Raw genomic sequence first — 17326 nt, forward strand, 5'->3', positions numbered from 1 at the left:
AATCGTTTAAAATAAGTTAATATAGCAGATGTATATATTAAATTATTTATTTATTACTTTATCTGATAGCTGCGAAATAATAAAAAGTTTACTTTTATTAAAAACAAACAACTATTTTTATTTTATTTCAGATTATTTACAATATTTTATTGTTTGGGTGGGGATCGTTTACGATATTCACTGCAATCTGTTGCACTGGAGTTCATTTACGATATTTCAGTAAAGAAACACACCTACGATATTCGCTACAAATTATGTTGCTAAACTTACGCTGAGAAACATCTACGATATTCACAACAGTGAGTTAACAGTGCAGGTTGATTTAACAGATGGAAATAAGTCAATTGCATATTCTATGAATATAAAAGTTTTATTTATTTATTTACGAACACATATTTACATTGATCTGTTTACTTTGGAGCTTCACGCCTTCCAATTTCGAAATTGGAATACAATTAAAATTCATTTATGCAAGAATCAACAATAGCCGCCTGAGTTTGTTTGTTGTTAATAGTGTTCATGTCCGCTTGGACATGGCATACAAAAGATTTGTTTCAATAACTGACTATATATACGTTAACTAAAAAAATAGCACTTGAAAACTAACAAATTTGTAACAACTGTAGGGGAATCAACGTGGATTACGTCTACGCAGCACGTGCATCGTTAATTGTGGCAGGTACGTGCACCTCGAGTCCGTCCATGTCCTTGGTCAGATTGATTTGGCAGCCTAGACGGGATGTGTCTGTCAGATCGTAGGCCAGATCCAGCATATCCAGCTCCTCATCGCCGGGTTTATCAGGCAGCTTCTCGTAGTCGCTGGTCTTGAAGATCAGGTGGCAAGTGGAGCAGGTCAAGGTGCCTTCGCAGGCGCCAAAGCCGTCAAGGTCAACATTGTTGTTCACCACAACGTCCAGCAGCGAGTCGCCCACTTTCCCGGAAGCTTTAATCTTCTCTCCACTTGCGCGCACAAATGTTACGTTCACACTGCAAGCAAATGAATTTCAATCAATTTACTGATTTCCCTTGATTATTCATATTAGTTTTGTGTACTCACACATCTTGCTGCCGCAGCGCCGAGCCCAGCGAGAAAGTGCGCGTGAAATTTAATGGTTTGTTTCGCAGGCAAATATTACGCAGCGTCAGTCTTGCTGAATTTCGGATTGTGTTGATGACTATCATATTTTTAGCAAACCTCTGTTATGTCTATCTAATCAGTTCACACACTCCCCCCCTCGACGTTGTTTGGAATTATACAAATATAACAAACGTCAATTAAAAGTGCGGGGCGTACGTAGTTCACGCAACAGCTCTCAATTGTTTAATAAAAAATAAACTGACAGGTGGAAGATTGCCACCCGGCTCAAAGGCTGCCACCCTACAAACCTTCGCGATCTGGCAAGTTGTTCTAATATATTATATATATTTTCCTTAATTTTATCTAATTTTGAATTTTAAATTTTCATCAAAATACTAATTTATTGCAAATTATTGCATTTTGAAATTTGATTTAATCTTAATTAAAATTTTAGCTATTTTACATCGCAAATTCAGCTATTTTTCGGAAGCTGAAACAGCTATTTATTTCTCAAAAAGTTGGCAGCACTCCACAGTCAAAGCCATATTGCCAGATCGTTCTGATTCTTCAGTGCTGCCACTAAGCAAATAACCTATCGAGAAGTCATCCCATACAACTGAAAGTGTCGCAGCTAAAAGCATGACGGGGCGTCCACTGGGTTCTTCGGTGGACGCGTCGTTTGAGGGAAATTATTTTAATGCTTTAAAATCAATTTTTTTTTGCTTAATGGCAGTTATATGGATCACTGTCGCTTCCAACAACAAATAATAATAATACTAATAATACATTATCAGAATATCTTGGGCAGTTTACAAGTTATTAATTAATTTTATAAAACTTTTATAACTTTTATTTTATAAAAACAACACATCGCATATTTTTTATTATCTACATTTATAAAATTGTTAGATTTACGAAGTTTTTCTTTATAAGCTACTAAAGACAATTGTTTTTTATAGCTAAAGGGTATTTCATAGCACGCATGTTTTGTGCTTCGCTTGCTGTGCAACGAGCTCGGCCAGCCAACTGAATCGAAACCAAAAAAATTTCCCTCAAACGACGCGTCCACCAAAAAATTACGCAGTGAACGCCCCATCATGTTTTTAGCTGAGACACTTTCAGTTGTATGGGATGCCTTCTCTATAGGTTATTGGCTTCGTGGTGCTGCCCAGTTGTGCAAAGAGTAAGCGCTAAAAATAGCTTTTGAAGTGCAGACGGGAACATTGTTTCATAAGAAAACGATATAAAAAGGCGCGCTGCCGGTGGTTTGAAGTTAAAAGCTTAGCACAATGTTGCTTAAATCATTATTGTTATTGTGCTGCCTGGTCCTTATCAAAGGAGCCGAAGTGCCTGAAGAAGAAGAAAATCCTGCGCCAATTTTGCAGTTTCTTAATGACGATCAAATAGCAACATTTTTGTCGGAAATTCCTGACGCTATCAAGTTAAGCCCTGAAGTCACTGTCCAGAGCAGCAAGGCTAGGAGAGAGTACGAGCCGCATACGCTTAGATGGACGATAGGATCACGCCAGACCGGTTAGTAACTAAACAGCCTTTTAAAGTTACTAGAAATTATAGCAAACAATTATTTTACAGGTGACGCTGTGGTTTACAGCAATGCTCAACCAATTCAATGGTTTGATAATTTTTCTAATCTTAAGTTAATTGTGACATACCCAAAGACAGGCTCGGGCAAAATAGTTACCTATGTGTCGATCGAACTCCAGCAGTCAAATCGTCTTTTTCATGCATACGTATTCGATGGTGGAATTGGAGAACGGAACATCGAACTCTACGTACAAGCCTATCACACCCGTTTATTTAGCTGGGACATTAAAATCTACGGCAAAGATTAATTATAAAACAAACAAGTAACAAAGTAACAAAATGAAGTTAATAGTAGCTCATATCAAACAGACATTGTAAATTCAAACGAGCGGGCTGCTCTTATCTCTGGCAACGCCCGATTAATTTATCGAGCTGAAAGGTTACCGATAAGTTTTTATTGTTATTATTTTGTCATAGGCATGTCGAGTTTTTGTTTATGGAACGAATTTGAATTAAAAAAGCCACCTTTGGTCACTATACAAGTGGAAGAAACGGGCTTTGGTAAGTTTAAACAGATGCTTAAGTTGTGGATTAATGGAAAGAGCTTGCATTCCATTCACAGCTAAGCATGTTTTTGTGGAAATTAACCGATACCTGCAACAGCTGAGCACACCTGATGCACAGGAGTTTAACCAGACTGCTGCACTGATAGGTCGTCTAATGGCAAGGCGGAAGAGCTCCTTTCGCACCATGCCGGGATTCACATCTGTATGTAAACTGAATGAAGCGCTCTGTCGACTGCTGCGTCTCGATCTGCCGCGGGAATTGGAGAACTTTCGCAGTGCCTTGCCCGATGTATGCGATGATGAGCTGTCCGGTGAGATGCCAACTCGCAGCAGTTTTGAATACATTTTGGTGCGCCTCGTCAGCTTTTATCATTTGCACGAAAGGATTCGCCAGTGCTGCTTAAAGGCAGCCAGATACTTTGGCCAAATGTTAAGCAACAATTTCTTCATGGAGTTCCTCACAGTGCTCCTGGCAGCCATGGCAAAGATCAACAATATTAGCAAGTTACAGACTAATAATTGTGCCAAGCTGTACAACAAACTGTTGAAACAGAGATCCAACTTTCCTCAGGTGGAGAAACACAAGTTTCTTCCCGAGAATTACGAAATGCCAACCCAGCTGACTGTGATCAAATTCCCACAGACACCAAGGGAGGCCAAAGAGACGAATCCGGCAGCAGTCACTTTAAATGTGCAACCCTGTACAGTGGTTACCAAATTGGATAGGTCCAAGAAAAAGGCCAAAGCTGATGTGGGCACTGTAATTGCTCGCCAAAAGCCAAAGTTCTCGACGGAAACTGCCTTTCAACTGGACTCTCTGGCAACTGTGGAGGACGTGAAGCATTTCATTGTGCGAGAGTCCAAAGCCCGTCAACAATCCCCGGAGAACTGCGTTACCAAAGCCATGCAAAATCACGAGTGGTTGTCTGCAAAAACAATCTTCGAGCGCAAGTTAAAGGCCAAGGAGGAGGCAAAGGCTTTGAATATATTTCGCAAATTTATTGGTAGTAAAATATAACAAATATCGATTCAATTCACATTTACAAGACTTTGACCATGCCCTCGGCCAACTGCATACGCTTCATCTCCACTGTGCGGTGTTGTGGATGCGGATTGAGCTTCTGTTGGTGAAATAAATATCAATCAATATAATGATAATAAAATTTAACATATATCTTGCTACCTTGACAAACTTTTTAAAGTTCTTGCGACCGCTGTATTTGCTGTCGGTTGTGTCAAGTGCATTTGATTCATCGTGGGAACGAACTGTGATGTTCAGATTACACATTCTCACTTGTATGCTATCCTTCATACTGGCTATCCACTTTAAATGTGCATCTTTCTCATCACAGTCAGATTCCTCTTCTTTTATTTCCATCTGACCTGGCTCTGCAACCGTTTGTGTCACATCTGGATCAGTCTTTGGCTTGACATCCCCGTGTAGCCCGCTACACGATAGCCAGCCACTGATATTCACCTTGACAGCTTGTTCCCTTGGCTTGGACACTATATACTTTGATTTTGGTTTGGGTATATATGGCTCAGTGCTGACAGAATCTTGATCTTCGTCCCTTTCTCGGTTGTTTTTCTCCTTTTGAGTAGCTGATTTAAAGTTGAACATTCCACCATCATCAGATTCGTTATCTGAGACAACAGAATTCTTGGCCTTCTTGTTGCCGGCAAAATTAAATAAGTTTTCATTATCATCGCTGTCGCTTTCATTTAGTCGCTCAAGACGCAGACGTTTCCGTGGTTGCGATGCAACAGGTGCATCACATGCCACTTGACTTGCCACAACAGGATTCTGTGACTTTTCAAGGAAATTGCGCACACTAATCCTGGCTGGTGGATTGACCTTCGTTTTGTCAGCCGATTTGCTGGTTGTGGGAATGTTGGATTCAGTTGGCTTGAAGGGTGCCCGTGTTCCAGTTGCTGGTGTCTTCTTTTGGAACTGGAAAGGCGCTTCTTCCTCATCGCTGTCTTCATCAATAAGAGGCACAGTTAATTTAGCTTTTGCTGTCGCCTTTGACTTAAATGGGAAGAGTTCCTGTTCCTCCTCACTGTCCTCATCAATCTGTGGCACAGCTACTTTGTTCGCTTCTGGCAACTGTTTACCACGTGGTGAACGTCTGGTCGGTTTCTCCGGCTGCTTTCCCATTTTGCGTGACTGAGTTGATTCTCTTTTATTTGCCACTGCAATAGATGACTCCTTCTTTTCTGCTGCTTTATTAACTGAAGTTTGATTGTGGTTTTGTTTGGATTTGTCACCAGGCAACGTTTTAGTTATCTTTCTCAACTGCTCATCTTCATCCGAAGAGTCCACAGTAATGGGAAGTTTGCGCTTTTGTTTTGGTTTAGCCTCATTCAAAGGTTTAGTTTTCTTACTACTGGATGGCTCGGTTGCTTTGGAATCTTCATCCGAGGAATCCAAAAACATTACATTGTTACGCTTACGCAGCGTAAGCATCGATTTTGACTTCTCTACTGGCTTTGATGGAGCTGGATCTGCCTCTGACTGTGGTTCCGTTTCCTGTTTCTCACTTGCCACGCTGGGCGCGTATATTTCCGATTCCGAGATAATGAGCTCCGTGCCTTTGTTGGTGTTGGGCTCGGTTTGAGTGCGCTCCGTATTTGGGATCAGAATCGATGAATTCATGGATTCAGTTGTGGGCAACGAGTTGTCGATTATTTTGTGGGACGGATTACAAAACTTGGCCGTTGAACAGTGCAAAATGGCCAGTCCAATCTCGTAATCCGGTATAAGGCGTCTTCCAACTTGCTCCAAAATATCTAAAATGAATGACAAGTTTTAAAAATATGGAATTTCAATTTGCAATGTATAACAAAAGTTCACCTTGGACACTGTGAATGGTTTCTGTTGCTTGGGATTGGGTTGAGGGCACATATTGTATGACTACCACGTCGTTTTTGGTTAGGAATTGCCGGCGTACACCCGAGTTGAGATCCTTGCAAGCTCCTCCTGCCTTCTGCACAACTGGACCGTACACATCGAAATGTTTGCGATTGCAAAATACAAAAGTCTTCCTGGCAAACAATCTTGTGCGATCTGGATCCCACTTAATGCTGGGCATATCTTGCGATGCAGCTGGCGGAAAGTCTTCTGGTTTCGGCCAATCCTCGAAGATATGAACGCGATGCGCTGCTTTGGAAAATTCCCGCCAAAATGAAACATTGACTATGGGCTTGTTGTCCAACAAGGCATGCAATAGCTTTACAGTGACCGCAACGCTGTCCATGGTCAAGTGCGAGCATTCCTTCGTCCAGGTGGGCAACAATGCTCCTCCCAGCGGCTGGAGCAGCTGTTGTAGCTCCTCCATTTCGGGTCGTGCCAGGGACGATGGAGTTGTCACCAGCTGCAGCTGCGCCAGTTGCCACACATTCTTAAGTGCTCCCAAGCGAATCTTGTCGCCAACTTGCAGTGGAATTGGCGTTTTGGCCTGCATCTTTTTGTTGAGCTGAATGTCTTGGTTGATGAATGTGCCGTACCTGGAGCCGAGGTCAATCACAGTGAGCGGCTCACCTGATCCTGCGCTAGGCAGACTTATACGCACATGGGTACGACTTATACTGAGATCATCGGACAACATCAGATCGGTGGACAAGCGACCGATTGTGTACACCTTTTTGTTGGGAATTAATACGAACTTTTCATTATCTACAAGAGACCAAACATTAATGCAAAAGTAAAACTGTTACCTTCTAACTTACCTTCACCGATTTTCGTTAAAACAAACATAATTACTCAAACAATAAACAACAAACAAACAACGCAGTTTCACTAACAAAATTAGCAGAAACTTTAATTCGAACCAAGGCAATTTCATAAGAAAACATTTAGCAGAGTGGCAGCCTTGAAACCAAAAAACTACCGGTAGCTTTAACGTCTGGCAACCATAAATTAAACAAGTGCATAACGTTTACAGCCGAATGGCAACCGGTTGTGTGCATTAGTTTTTCTCTCTTGTTTGTTTTCATTTTGTGAAGCATTTGTTGATCGTTTTAAAGTCAATGTAATTAGTTAAATTGCGAAAAATGGCGCATTTAACGGGCACACGAGTCAGCATGTTCAACGAGTCGTTTCTAAACGACAATGAACACGACTCCAATGCGGTGCTCATGGAACTGGACAAGGGACTCCGGAGTGCCAAGCAGGGAATCCAATGCGAGGCAATTGTTCGATTTCCACGGCTCTTTGAAAAGTATCCCTTTCCCATACTGATCAACTCGTCGTTCATTAAGCTGGCCGAGTTCTTTGTGAGTGGCTCCAATCTGCTGAGATTCTGGGTGTTGCGTGTGTGCCAACAGAGCGAGAATCACCTGGACAAGATTCTCAACATTGACAACTTTGTGCGTCGCATATTTATGGTGATGCACTCCAATGATCCGGTGGCGCGTGCTCTGCTGCTCCGCACCCTGGGCGCCGTCTCTCGTGTGATCCCGGAGAAGCCACAGGTGCATCATGCGATTCGTCGTGCACTCGACAGCCACGACACCGTCGAGGTGGAGGCAGCCATATATGCCAGCAGCTGCTTTGCCGCCCAGTCCAGCTCCTTTGCCATCAGCATGTGTGCCAAGATCTCGGACATGATTGAATCCCTGCAGGTGCCGGTGCCCATGAAGCTGCTGCTCATTCCCGTGCTGCGTCACATGCATCACGACGCCAACACGGCGGCACTGGTCAGCAAACTGTGCCTGGAACTGTTGCCCAAGTATCCGGCTCAGAGTTTCGTGGTGGCCATCATTAATACACTGACCCAGTTGTCGTCCCGCACTCTCGTCGGCGTTCCTGGCCAGCTAAATGTACTGCTTGACTTCATGGAGGATCTGCGCACGCCGGTGCGCATCCAAGTGCTGCGATCCTTCAACGAGTTGGCCGGAAAGCAGAGCGTTAATGCCTGGCCCAAACCTGCCATTGGAGCACTCATAAGCAAGTTCAATCTCTGCACAAACGGTGCGGAGCAGTTCCTGTTCCTCTCCATACTCCTCAAGCTGAGCGAGTGCCCCTTGACCTGTCAGCAGCTCCTGCTGGAGCATCGCGAGGCTCTGCTGCGTCTCTGCGTGCAGTGCATCAGCAAATTGGATGACTATACCACGGCTACCCAGGCAATGGCTGTGCTCTCCGCTCTGGTGGCCTTTGGGCTCAAGAAGCAGGTGACACCGGTGGACGACATACTCGACGTGGTCAATCTGCACATGGAGGGAGTGCTCCTGTGCACGGCTCGTCGGGCGGAGTGCACCCGAGATCTGCGACGTGTGCTTACTTACGGCATTCGCATCACCCAGGCAAATGCGGAGTTTGGTGCCGACTTCATTGAGATGGTGGCCAATACGCTGGGTGACAACGTCGTCTATCCGCCGGCCAATGCCCAGCTAATCTGCGAGGCCCTCGTTGGACTCTGTGAACACTTCCAGCTGCGCAAATATGCCTTCTCTACAGTTGAGGGACTAGAAGATGAGGCAGCCATGGAAACTGACGAGCCAGCCATGCAACCATCCAAGGTAAGGATTCCCTAAGTAAACTACTTCAATGACTAACATGCTTTATTTCATAGGTAAATCCTCTGCTGGCTCAGCTGCCTCTCATCCTGTACAAGCTCAACAAAGTGGCGGAAAGCGACGATGAGCCGGAGCAGCAACTGCGCACTGTGGAAATCCTCAGCGCCTTGGTCTGCCAAACCACAATGGGATGCTATCTGCCCCAGCAAGTGGTCCAGTGCTTCGAGATCTGCATCGAGCGTGTCAACTGTTGGACTCTTTACCGGATTGCACGCACTGCGAGTCGTTATGGTCATCACTACGTTGCTGCGCACATCTATACGAAGGTCTCCCAGATTGTCATCAGTGATCACATGCACTATTTTCTGGTTGCGCTCTCCCAGATCTCGCAGGCCGAGTGCATCCTCAACTATGGCTTGGAGTATGCGTACATGCGGGATAACTATGCACCCACAGAGGCACCGGAGCCATTGTTGCCCCTGATGAAACGCCTGGAGACGGCCAGCAATCTGTATCAACAGGCATTGGCCAGCATGCGTGCCTGCTCCTCACCGCAGCATCCTTGCAGCTTTCAGCTGGAGTATCTGAAGATTCGCGCCCAGTTCCTGCAGACACTGCATCTAGCGGTGACTGTGAAGAATGCCCAGGTGATTGTCCCGCCTCCAGCAATTGCGGGCAGCCTGGCACAGAATTCCCGTGACTATCTGCAAAAGTTTGGACATGTGACGAATCAGCTGCGCAAGCTGGTCAAGGCTCTCAAGGCCTGTGAGGAGACATACGCCCGCCTCTACAAGTCCTCCTTTGATGCGGATAATGTGACGTTGGAGTTTCTGGAAGTTGCCGAATTTCAGTGTGCTCTCTTCGCGCACATTATCGAATCCATTTGCTATGCTACGCCGCCAGAGCCACCCGTCTTTCTGACCACAGGCAATCATCCAGAGACACGGTACTTTGCAGCCAGCTGCCAGCGCATGGAGCAGATGCAGAAGAATCTGCCACAGGAGCTGCCCAATGCCAAGACCATTAGCAACAGGCATCTGGACGTAATCATTGCATTGATCGAAATCATAACAAAGACGCCGCATTGCCTGCCGCGTTACTTCTTCCAGATACTGCAGTCCACACAGATTAAGCTGTCGGTTAGTCCACAGCCTCGCAGTGCCACGGAGCCGGTGATTGTGCAGTCGGGCAGCAATCTGGTCATCAAGGTGGAGGGCGTCTTGCAGCACTTTAGCAAGCAGCAGAAACACTTCCGACGCGTCGACTCCGTGCAGCTGAGTCTCACCTCGCAGCTGATGACGCCGCGTCCTGGAAACGAGCTGGGGAAGCTGCCCAACAATGACACCGTCACACTCAACCAAATCGTCAAGCCACAGCGTGATTTCCTCTCTGGCAGCTTTCTGCTGCCCATCTCAAGTGGGGGCCAGTTTCAGGTCACGCTGGAAACATTTGTCATCGATGAGCACGGCATCACCTGGTGCACTGGTCCCAAGAGCTCAATGGTGGTTCGAGTGCTGGACGATCCAACGAAGCCAGCAACAGCACCAGTGGCCAGTACTTCGCAGGCTGTAAGCCAAGCTAGGCGTTTCTAAAATAGCTCTTTGACTTTACAAAAATAAAATGAAATTCAAAAGGCGCGGCTAATCTATCAATCAGGTAGCACTGCGCTGTGCCTTAGTGGCAATGCTGCGGTGTTTTGTGTGAATGGCAAAGCAGCTGTTTCACACTTGCAATCGTGCTCTTCACCGTGATGTTTTCACATTTGTCGTTGTAATAAACAATGTAAAGAGAATATAAAAAGGAATTTTTTCAAATTAAGCGAGATATGCGGGTGTGTTTAGTGTTAGAAGAGCAGACTCACACTAAATGGAGTTTATCGTGAGCAGCAGCAGCAGCAGTAGTTTATGTTTTATATTGTGTACCATTAAAAACTGCAGCTAGCTAGCAAGTGGGTTTTATGTTGCGATTGTGAATTTTAATTGAAATCAATTAGGCGCACACACCAAATAACGCACGTAGAAAGAGAGAGAGAGAGAGAGAGAGACGCAGAGGCATTCATAAAATTTTAGATTTCTCATATCACACAAACGAGCGCTTAACCTGTGGTGCACAACCACAATCCATGGACATAATTGCCCTAATTGGAAACAACGGCAGCAGAGCAGCAGCTTCGGTAGCATGGCACAATTTACGCTGTGAGTACAATTGTTGTTGTTGCTCTCATTTAAAGAATCCAATTGGAGTAGGCGACGCGGACTTCGATGCCAATGCCGACGTCGACGCCGATGTCTGTTGCTGGGCCGCGTTAATGGAGAGCTTTGTTTATCTATTGCCGCTTGGTAATATTATGCAAGTGAAATCGGCGCCGTCGCCGTCGTCGTCATCTATAACATAAGTTGAATCATACATTTTAAATTAATTATTACATATTTTATTTGTGTTAGCTACAACAAACACAGTGCTCCGCCCAACAACGACATTCTTACACGCGTCGACTGCGACTGCGAGCATGTACCGTTGTGTTCGATTAACGATGTTCAGCTAAGATTTTTAGTGCCCGACGATTTGACAGAGGTTAGTATGCAATCACAGTTTTCCAATTGGAGCATGATTTCTAATAATTGTGAACATCCTTGACAGGTGCGAACTCTGTGCCAAGAATGGTTTCCAATCGACTATCCACTGTCTTGGTACGAGGATATTACCTCAAGCACGCGATTCTTTGCTTTAGCCGCTGTATATAATCTGGCCATAATTGGTTTAATTGTTGCCGAAATCAAACCGTATCGAAATGTTAATAAGGAGGTAATAGCCAATAACAGTGATAGTGATGAATTTTACACGAGGCTCAGCGGTTTTCCCATGCAGGACAAAGGCATATTGCCGGACTCGATGGGTCGCAACGCGGATGTGGGCTACATATTGTCACTGGGCGTCCATAGATCGCATCGTCGCAATGGGATCGGTTCGCTGCTACTGGACGCACTGATGAACCATTTGACGACAGTCGAAAGACATGCAGTTAAAGCAATCTTCCTGCACACGCTGACCACAAATCAACCTGCCATATTTTTCTATGAGAAAAGAAGGTAACACACCTCCATATCAGATGTATATATAGATTTGTGGAACGCTTGCGTGTCTTTAATTAATTAATGTCTCTTCCTGTTCTCCTTTCAGATTTACGTTACATTCGTTTCTGCCTTACTATTATAATATACGGGGCAAGGGCAAGGACGGTTTCACCTACGTGACCTACATAAATGGCGGTCATCCACCTTGGACACTATTATATCCTTTTACAATATGTCTTTACTGTTTAGCCGCTTGCATGTTTCTCTTTATGGTCTCTTTGTACTTTTGGTTGCCTTAACTCTTGCCACACAGATCACTTCAAGCACTACGCATCAAAACTGCGCCATACGGGCAGCCTATGCGTGTGGATATCATCCCGTATACAGCACATGGTGCGTTGGCTCTACCACAAGCTGCTAACACGCTTCAATGTCATTGAATGAGCCAACGTGGACTGCACCAGCATCAAACACCCTTCCGACTCAATAGAAGATTGTACGATTAAGTGTGTGTTCCATATTCCATCTGTAATCATCATCCACGACTACACACCAGCTTCATTCTAAATGTTAGGCGAGCCAAATCATTTCGTTTTGTATACAGAAAAAGAAAAAAAAAAACAAAGAAAGTTTGTAAAATAGTCTTATACATGTATTATTACGTTTTTTTTTCAATATGTTCACTGCTGTAAATAGTCGTATCATGTTTTATTTAATATGCTGTACAAGTGATTTTTTATACTTTCATTTATACTATTTTTTATATAACCTTTCGTATGTAATTAATGTTCTCTGTAGGTTCTTATTATCTTCTACGCACAAGACAGTCAGTTTAGTTAGCTTAGCGAAAACAAAAAACAAAGATGCTCATGCTTTACAGTTTATTTTATAAATTAAATTAATGAAAACTGCACGAAATAGCTTTGAGAACTGATCAAACGAAATGATTAACGAAACGAAACGCAAATCCTGCAAATGTCATTTCAATATATGTTCGCTGTCTCTATAGTATTTTGTAAAAGTATTTTCAAGCAAAATGTTTCACAGTCGATTCATATTAATTTAGACACAATTTACTTAGCGAATTGTAATATTTTTTAAATAAAAACTTGTAAAGTTACAAATATAAGCATTAAATCCATTTGTTTTTCTAACATTTAAAGCAACTTTAAAATAAAATGAGGATCAAATAATTTGGAAATGCATATCACCTGTTGGAGTGAAGATCACTTCAACCTGATATGATTTTTAATTGAAACTGTAACTTTAATTATTGCATAAAAATGATAAACTTATTTAAAATTGCGCGCCATGAAGAAAATAAATTGATATGGGCACTCGTTTTGGATAGGGTGGCATCACTGCTCGACTATTGTGAACTAGAGAACTGACAGTTCTTCTATTGTGAACAACCATAGTAGCTGGGGAGCCATACGTCGATTTAGTAGCATAAATTCGTCGAAACATTATTACAAAAATGTTCTCCAGAGCCGCACTGCTTACAGGTAAAAGTTAAAAAAGTTAAAAAACAGTATAATATATCTAATAAGATGCTCTACGACAACTCCGCGCGTGGAAGTGAACCCGTAAAGCGACCGTGAAAATTGTTACGGCACTGCAAAATCAGCCATCGTGGTTTATGTAATCACAGCGAAGATTCGCAACATAAACGTCAAACTTATAACTTTGCCATTGATTTGTGAAAATAACAAGTGGTGTAGTGTAATTAATCGAATTTGATTTATTTATAGCCCAACGCCCACTGAGCTTGGTGGCCACCCGCTCGGCTGCTGCTGCTGCCCAGCCAGCCGGCGGTGCCGTTGAGCGCCGTCAGCGCCCCGAACATCCCGGCAAGGTGCGCATGGGTTTCATTCCAGAGGAATGGTTCCAGTTCTTCTACAACAAGACTGGTGTCACCGGTCCCTACACATTCGGCGTGGGTCTGATCACCTACCTGTGCTCCAAGGAGATCTATGTTATGGAACATGAGTACTACTCCGGTCTCTCCCTTGGCATCATGGCCATTGTTGCGGTCAAGAAACTTGGTCCAGCTATCGCTAAATGGGCTGATGGCGAAATCGATGTGAGTTTTGAAAAATCTCAACAAATCTTGATAGTTTTATATGCCATAGAATGTTTTTTGTCTGTAGAAAATTGAAGGCGAGTGGAAGCAGGGTCGTGAGGCTGAGCTGAAGGTTCTCGCTGATGCCATCGAGGCCGAGAAGAAGGAGCAATGGCGCGCCGATGGTGCTCTGATGCTGATGGAGGCCAAGAAGGAGAACATTGCCTTGCAATTGGAGGCTGCCTTCCGTGAGCGTGCCATGAATGTGTACACTGAGGTCAAGCGTCGCTTGGACTACCAGGTGGAGTGCCGTCACGTTGAGCGTCGTCTCAGCCAGAAGCACATGGCCAACTGGATTGTAGCCAACGTGCTGTCCAGCATCTCGCCCCAGCAGGAGAAGGAGACGCTGAACAAGTGCATTGGCGATCTGAGCGCCTTGGCTCTCCGTGTCAAGAGCGCCTAAACGACTCGAGTTTTAAGTGTTAATTTGTAAATCAAACAAAATTGCGAGACCCAGAAACACACATTGGATAAACAACCACACAAAATGTTTAACTAAATACATAACACAATCTGTCTTGGATGAAAACAATGGAATGCTGTTCAGAATATTTATTAATTTAATTATTCACCAGATTAATCAGATGCTTATCAGTCTTCATCCATACTTTCTGTGGATGCTTGCTTCCCATTCATATGCTCCTCGAACTTATCCCTAACTTCCTGAAGCCGATTGTCTTGAATGTTCTGCACACATTGCTCGAATTTTGTGACTACGCACAGTGGTTTCTCTCCGCTGTAAAATCCTGTGCCCTCTCGAAAATAGATGACCCGTTTGGACAACAGCCATTGCTCCAACTCGACAAAGCATGCACACTGCCAAGGATTACCCTCGATCGCAGCTCGCTTTAGATTAGGCAGCGTGCCATTCAGATTGGGCAGAAAGGTCAACTTGTTGTTGTCAATCAGCAGATCCGTGACGTTGTTCAGGCTCTCCAGGATATCTCTATTAATATCTACCAAGAGATTATGGCCCACATGCATCTTCTGCAGACGACGCATCGTTGCAAACATACGCACGTCCAGCTGGCGCAGCTCGTTGTTGCCCAGCGAGAGGTATTCCAGGTAGGGCATCGATGAGAAGGCCAAAGCATGTAGATGCTTCAGGTTATTCGTGTTTAGCACCAGTTTGCGCATGCGCGGAAGTATCCTGCTGCCCAAGGAATTCTCGCTCAGATACTCGATGCTGTTTTGCGACAGGTCTAGGGTATCCAGATCTGCCAGGCCCTCAAAGGTGTACTCCTTAATCTCAATGATATCGTTCGACTGCAAATACAATTTACGCAGCGACTGCAGACCCTCAAAGTGAGGAGCACTCAGACTAGAGATGCTATTGTGGGATAAGTCCAACACTTGGAGTCTACCCAGCTGTCGGAATTGGTTGTCAAAGAGCAATCTTATGTCATTCGATGACAAGTCCAATTGCTGCAGTGCAAATTGTTGGACAATAAAAGAGCCAAAGGCATTTTGACGCACTGCAGCCAGTGCATTCCCCGACAGATTCAACAGACGCAGCTGCATTAATGGCTGGAATGTGTCCTTGCCAATCTCGCTTAGCGCATTTCCGCTTAGTTGCAGCTCCAGCAGTCCTTGTAATCCTCGAAAGGATGTGGCGTCCAACTATAGGCAATGGAATAGAAGTGTTTTAATGGGAATGTGTTTGAAAAACGACCCACTCAGCTGTCTTTAAGTTATTCTAGTTTCATTTAAAGTAATTCAACTGTATTGAAGATTACGCAGTCACCTTATCGTTGTTAAGAAACTGGTTTCTGTACCCTGTACTTTAAGAAAAAAAAATTTAAAAGGTATGTACAATTCGTACAATTTAAGTCTAAATATGCATGATAAACTTCAGAAACCGAGCGAGTAGAACAGATCGGAATATTTTCTTGAGAATCTTAGTGCTGTTAGAGTTTCTATATGATTTCTATTTAAATTAAGATAACTAAATTCTTGAGTATCTATTCATTAAAAAATCTTTACAGATGGTATCGCTAACATCATAAATTTGAAGCACTCTTAAAATTGTCCAATTTTGGAATGCTCTGTAATTAGCTTTAAAGTATTTTATAGTATCTTAAAACATTTAAAATCCTTTTAAAAACTGAATGAACAATTTATTATAGGGTACATGCTAGTCGAGCAGTCGTTACCAGAACATTTTTATTGAGTTGAGTAATAAGAGTACCATTTTCATAAAAGTTCATTAGGAATATAAATTAGAAAAAGTCAGTAAAGCTTAAAAAAATTCTCTGTAAATTGATGAAATTAAAATAATAATAAGCCTCCTCTTACCTGACTGATCTGATTGTCGTTGAGAATGAGTTGCTGCAAATTTGAACAATTCCCAAGACGGAAATTGGGCAATTCATTGTGGCCCAGATGCAGTTGATGCAGCAGCGGCATGTCTGGTAGCTCAAGGTGAGTCAGAGAGTTGTGCGTGAAATTAGCATAAACCAATTTGCGCAGCATGTCAAAGAAATCCTTTGTCAGAGTTGTAAGTTCATTGTGACTCGCATCGAGCAAATGCAGCGCCGAGTCGGTGGCGAAGTGTGTGCTCTGAAGTTGATCCAAGGCGCAGCCGCTGATATTGAGATGCCGCAGATTGGGCAGCATGGAGAAACCAACTCCGAGCAGCTGCAGGCGTGGCACATGTGACAGATCTAAAACCGATAAGTTGTCCAAGTTTGGCATAGAGTTGACTGTGCCTATACTCAACTCTATGTTCTCATTCCTGATGATCAACTTATGCCAGTTTTCGGTCGATGTGCCCTGAAGTTGGTTTAAATCCTGAAGGTTTTCCAACTCTTGGCACTCAAAATTATTCTCACTTTGTGGATAACATGTTTGTGTGCTACAATATGGTATGCTGATCCAACAGACTAACCAGATATAATTTAAGAGCGACATTCCAGCTCGACAGCTCATTCAGTACTGAGCAGCGTTTGTGAGCCAAACATTTGATAAGAACGCAAGCAAATCAAGTTTCCCATTTCTGAGTCAGGTTTGTGCGATTCTTTCAAGAGCTGTGAAGTGACCGGACATAGTAACATAAGTGGCAGTTGTAAGCAAAGCGTCTGCCACAAGTTGAAAGGAAACACCGACTCATCTCTGTATGTAGATAAATAGCATCTAGCTAGAACTCTTTAATCAGCTTAGCATTGTTTACAATAATAATATGTGTATGTAATATTATATAGTTTATTTATCATTAATTGCACATTGATTACAATTATTGTGCACTTGCAGAAAAAAATTATTTTAATTATTTTTTATTTTTGTAGCATTGTGGGACTTCAAACTATTAATAAATCTAGTATACGATTATAATACAAATAACTAAAACAAATAATTACATGAAAATTACTAAAACTTAGGCTATAAATTAAATAACATAATTAACAATAATTAGTTTAATTAAGCA

At 43.2% G+C, this 17326-nt stretch overlaps 8 protein-coding genes across 9 annotated transcripts; 5 read left to right on the forward strand and 3 right to left on the reverse strand.

Moving 5' to 3' along the window:
• Nucleotides 1-351: 351 nt before the first annotated feature.
• On the reverse strand, nt 352-1315 carry LOC117788876 (adrenodoxin-like protein 2, mitochondrial). Its single transcript, XM_034627800.1, has 2 exons — nt 1058-1315; nt 352-987 (listed from the first exon to the last, which is right to left on the reverse strand). Exons 1-2 carry the CDS (start codon nt 1180-1182, stop codon nt 648-650), a joined length of 465 nt encoding a protein of 154 aa, XP_034483691.1. The 5' UTR covers nt 1183-1315; the 3' UTR covers nt 352-647.
• Nucleotides 1316-2352: 1037 nt separating this feature from the next.
• Nucleotides 2353-3073, forward strand: LOC117788875. The gene is made up of 2 exons (XM_034627799.1): nt 2353-2611; nt 2672-3073. Exons 1-2 carry the CDS (start codon nt 2368-2370, stop codon nt 2929-2931), a joined length of 504 nt encoding a protein of 167 aa, XP_034483690.1. The 5' UTR covers nt 2353-2367; the 3' UTR covers nt 2932-3073.
• A 7-nt stretch (nt 3074-3080) lies between these two features.
• Nucleotides 3081-4357, forward strand: LOC117788873. Its single transcript, XM_034627796.1, has 2 exons — nt 3081-3184; nt 3246-4357. The coding sequence occupies exons 1-2, from the start codon at nt 3103-3105 to the stop codon at nt 4205-4207; spliced, it is 1044 nt and encodes a 347-aa protein (XP_034483687.1). The 5' UTR covers nt 3081-3102; the 3' UTR covers nt 4208-4357.
• LOC117788871 (nibrin) lies at nt 4176-6946 on the reverse strand. Its single transcript, XM_034627792.1, has 4 exons — nt 6919-6946; nt 6044-6865; nt 4373-5979; nt 4176-4310 (listed from the first exon to the last, which is right to left on the reverse strand). The coding sequence occupies exons 1-4, from the start codon at nt 6944-6946 to the stop codon at nt 4230-4232; spliced, it is 2538 nt and encodes an 845-aa protein (XP_034483683.1). The 3' UTR covers nt 4176-4229.
• Nucleotides 6947-7120: 174 nt separating this feature from the next.
• LOC117788870 (integrator complex subunit 7) lies at nt 7121-10726 on the forward strand. Its single transcript, XM_034627791.1, has 2 exons — nt 7121-8709; nt 8763-10726. The coding sequence occupies exons 1-2, from the start codon at nt 7243-7245 to the stop codon at nt 10296-10298; spliced, it is 3003 nt and encodes a 1000-aa protein (XP_034483682.1). The 5' UTR covers nt 7121-7242; the 3' UTR covers nt 10299-10726.
• A 32-nt stretch (nt 10727-10758) lies between these two features.
• On the forward strand, nt 10759-12917 carry LOC117788874 (N-alpha-acetyltransferase 60). 2 transcript variants are annotated; one of them, XM_034627798.1, is made up of 6 exons: nt 10759-10901; nt 11151-11280; nt 11347-11511; nt 11575-11795; nt 11887-11997; nt 12092-12917. In XM_034627798.1, exons 1-6 carry the CDS (start codon nt 10885-10887, stop codon nt 12222-12224), a joined length of 777 nt encoding a protein of 258 aa, XP_034483689.1. In that variant the 5' UTR covers nt 10759-10884; the 3' UTR covers nt 12225-12917. The 2 variants fall into 2 exon arrangements, with proteins under 2 accessions (XP_034483689.1, XP_034483688.1); XM_034627797.1 differs by having other exon boundaries at nt 11347-11795.
• A 237-nt stretch (nt 12918-13154) lies between these two features.
• LOC117787015 (ATP synthase subunit b, mitochondrial) lies at nt 13155-14434 on the forward strand. The gene is made up of 3 exons (XM_034625449.1): nt 13155-13285; nt 13532-13863; nt 13931-14434. Exons 1-3 carry the CDS (start codon nt 13258-13260, stop codon nt 14303-14305), a joined length of 735 nt encoding a protein of 244 aa, XP_034481340.1. The 5' UTR covers nt 13155-13257; the 3' UTR covers nt 14306-14434.
• Nucleotides 14356-16812, reverse strand: LOC117787014 (insulin-like growth factor-binding protein complex acid labile subunit). The gene is made up of 2 exons (XM_034625448.1): nt 16198-16812; nt 14356-15522 (listed from the first exon to the last, which is right to left on the reverse strand). Exons 1-2 carry the CDS (start codon nt 16810-16812, stop codon nt 14494-14496), a joined length of 1644 nt encoding a protein of 547 aa, XP_034481339.1. The 3' UTR covers nt 14356-14493.
• Between the last annotated feature and the right edge of the window lie 514 nt (nt 16813-17326).

This window comes from Drosophila innubila (genome assembly GCF_004354385.1).
Source record: "Drosophila innubila isolate TH190305 chromosome 3L unlocalized genomic scaffold, UK_Dinn_1.0 0_D_3L, whole genome shotgun sequence".
Lineage (NCBI taxonomy): Eukaryota > Metazoa > Arthropoda > Insecta > Diptera > Drosophilidae > Drosophila > Drosophila innubila.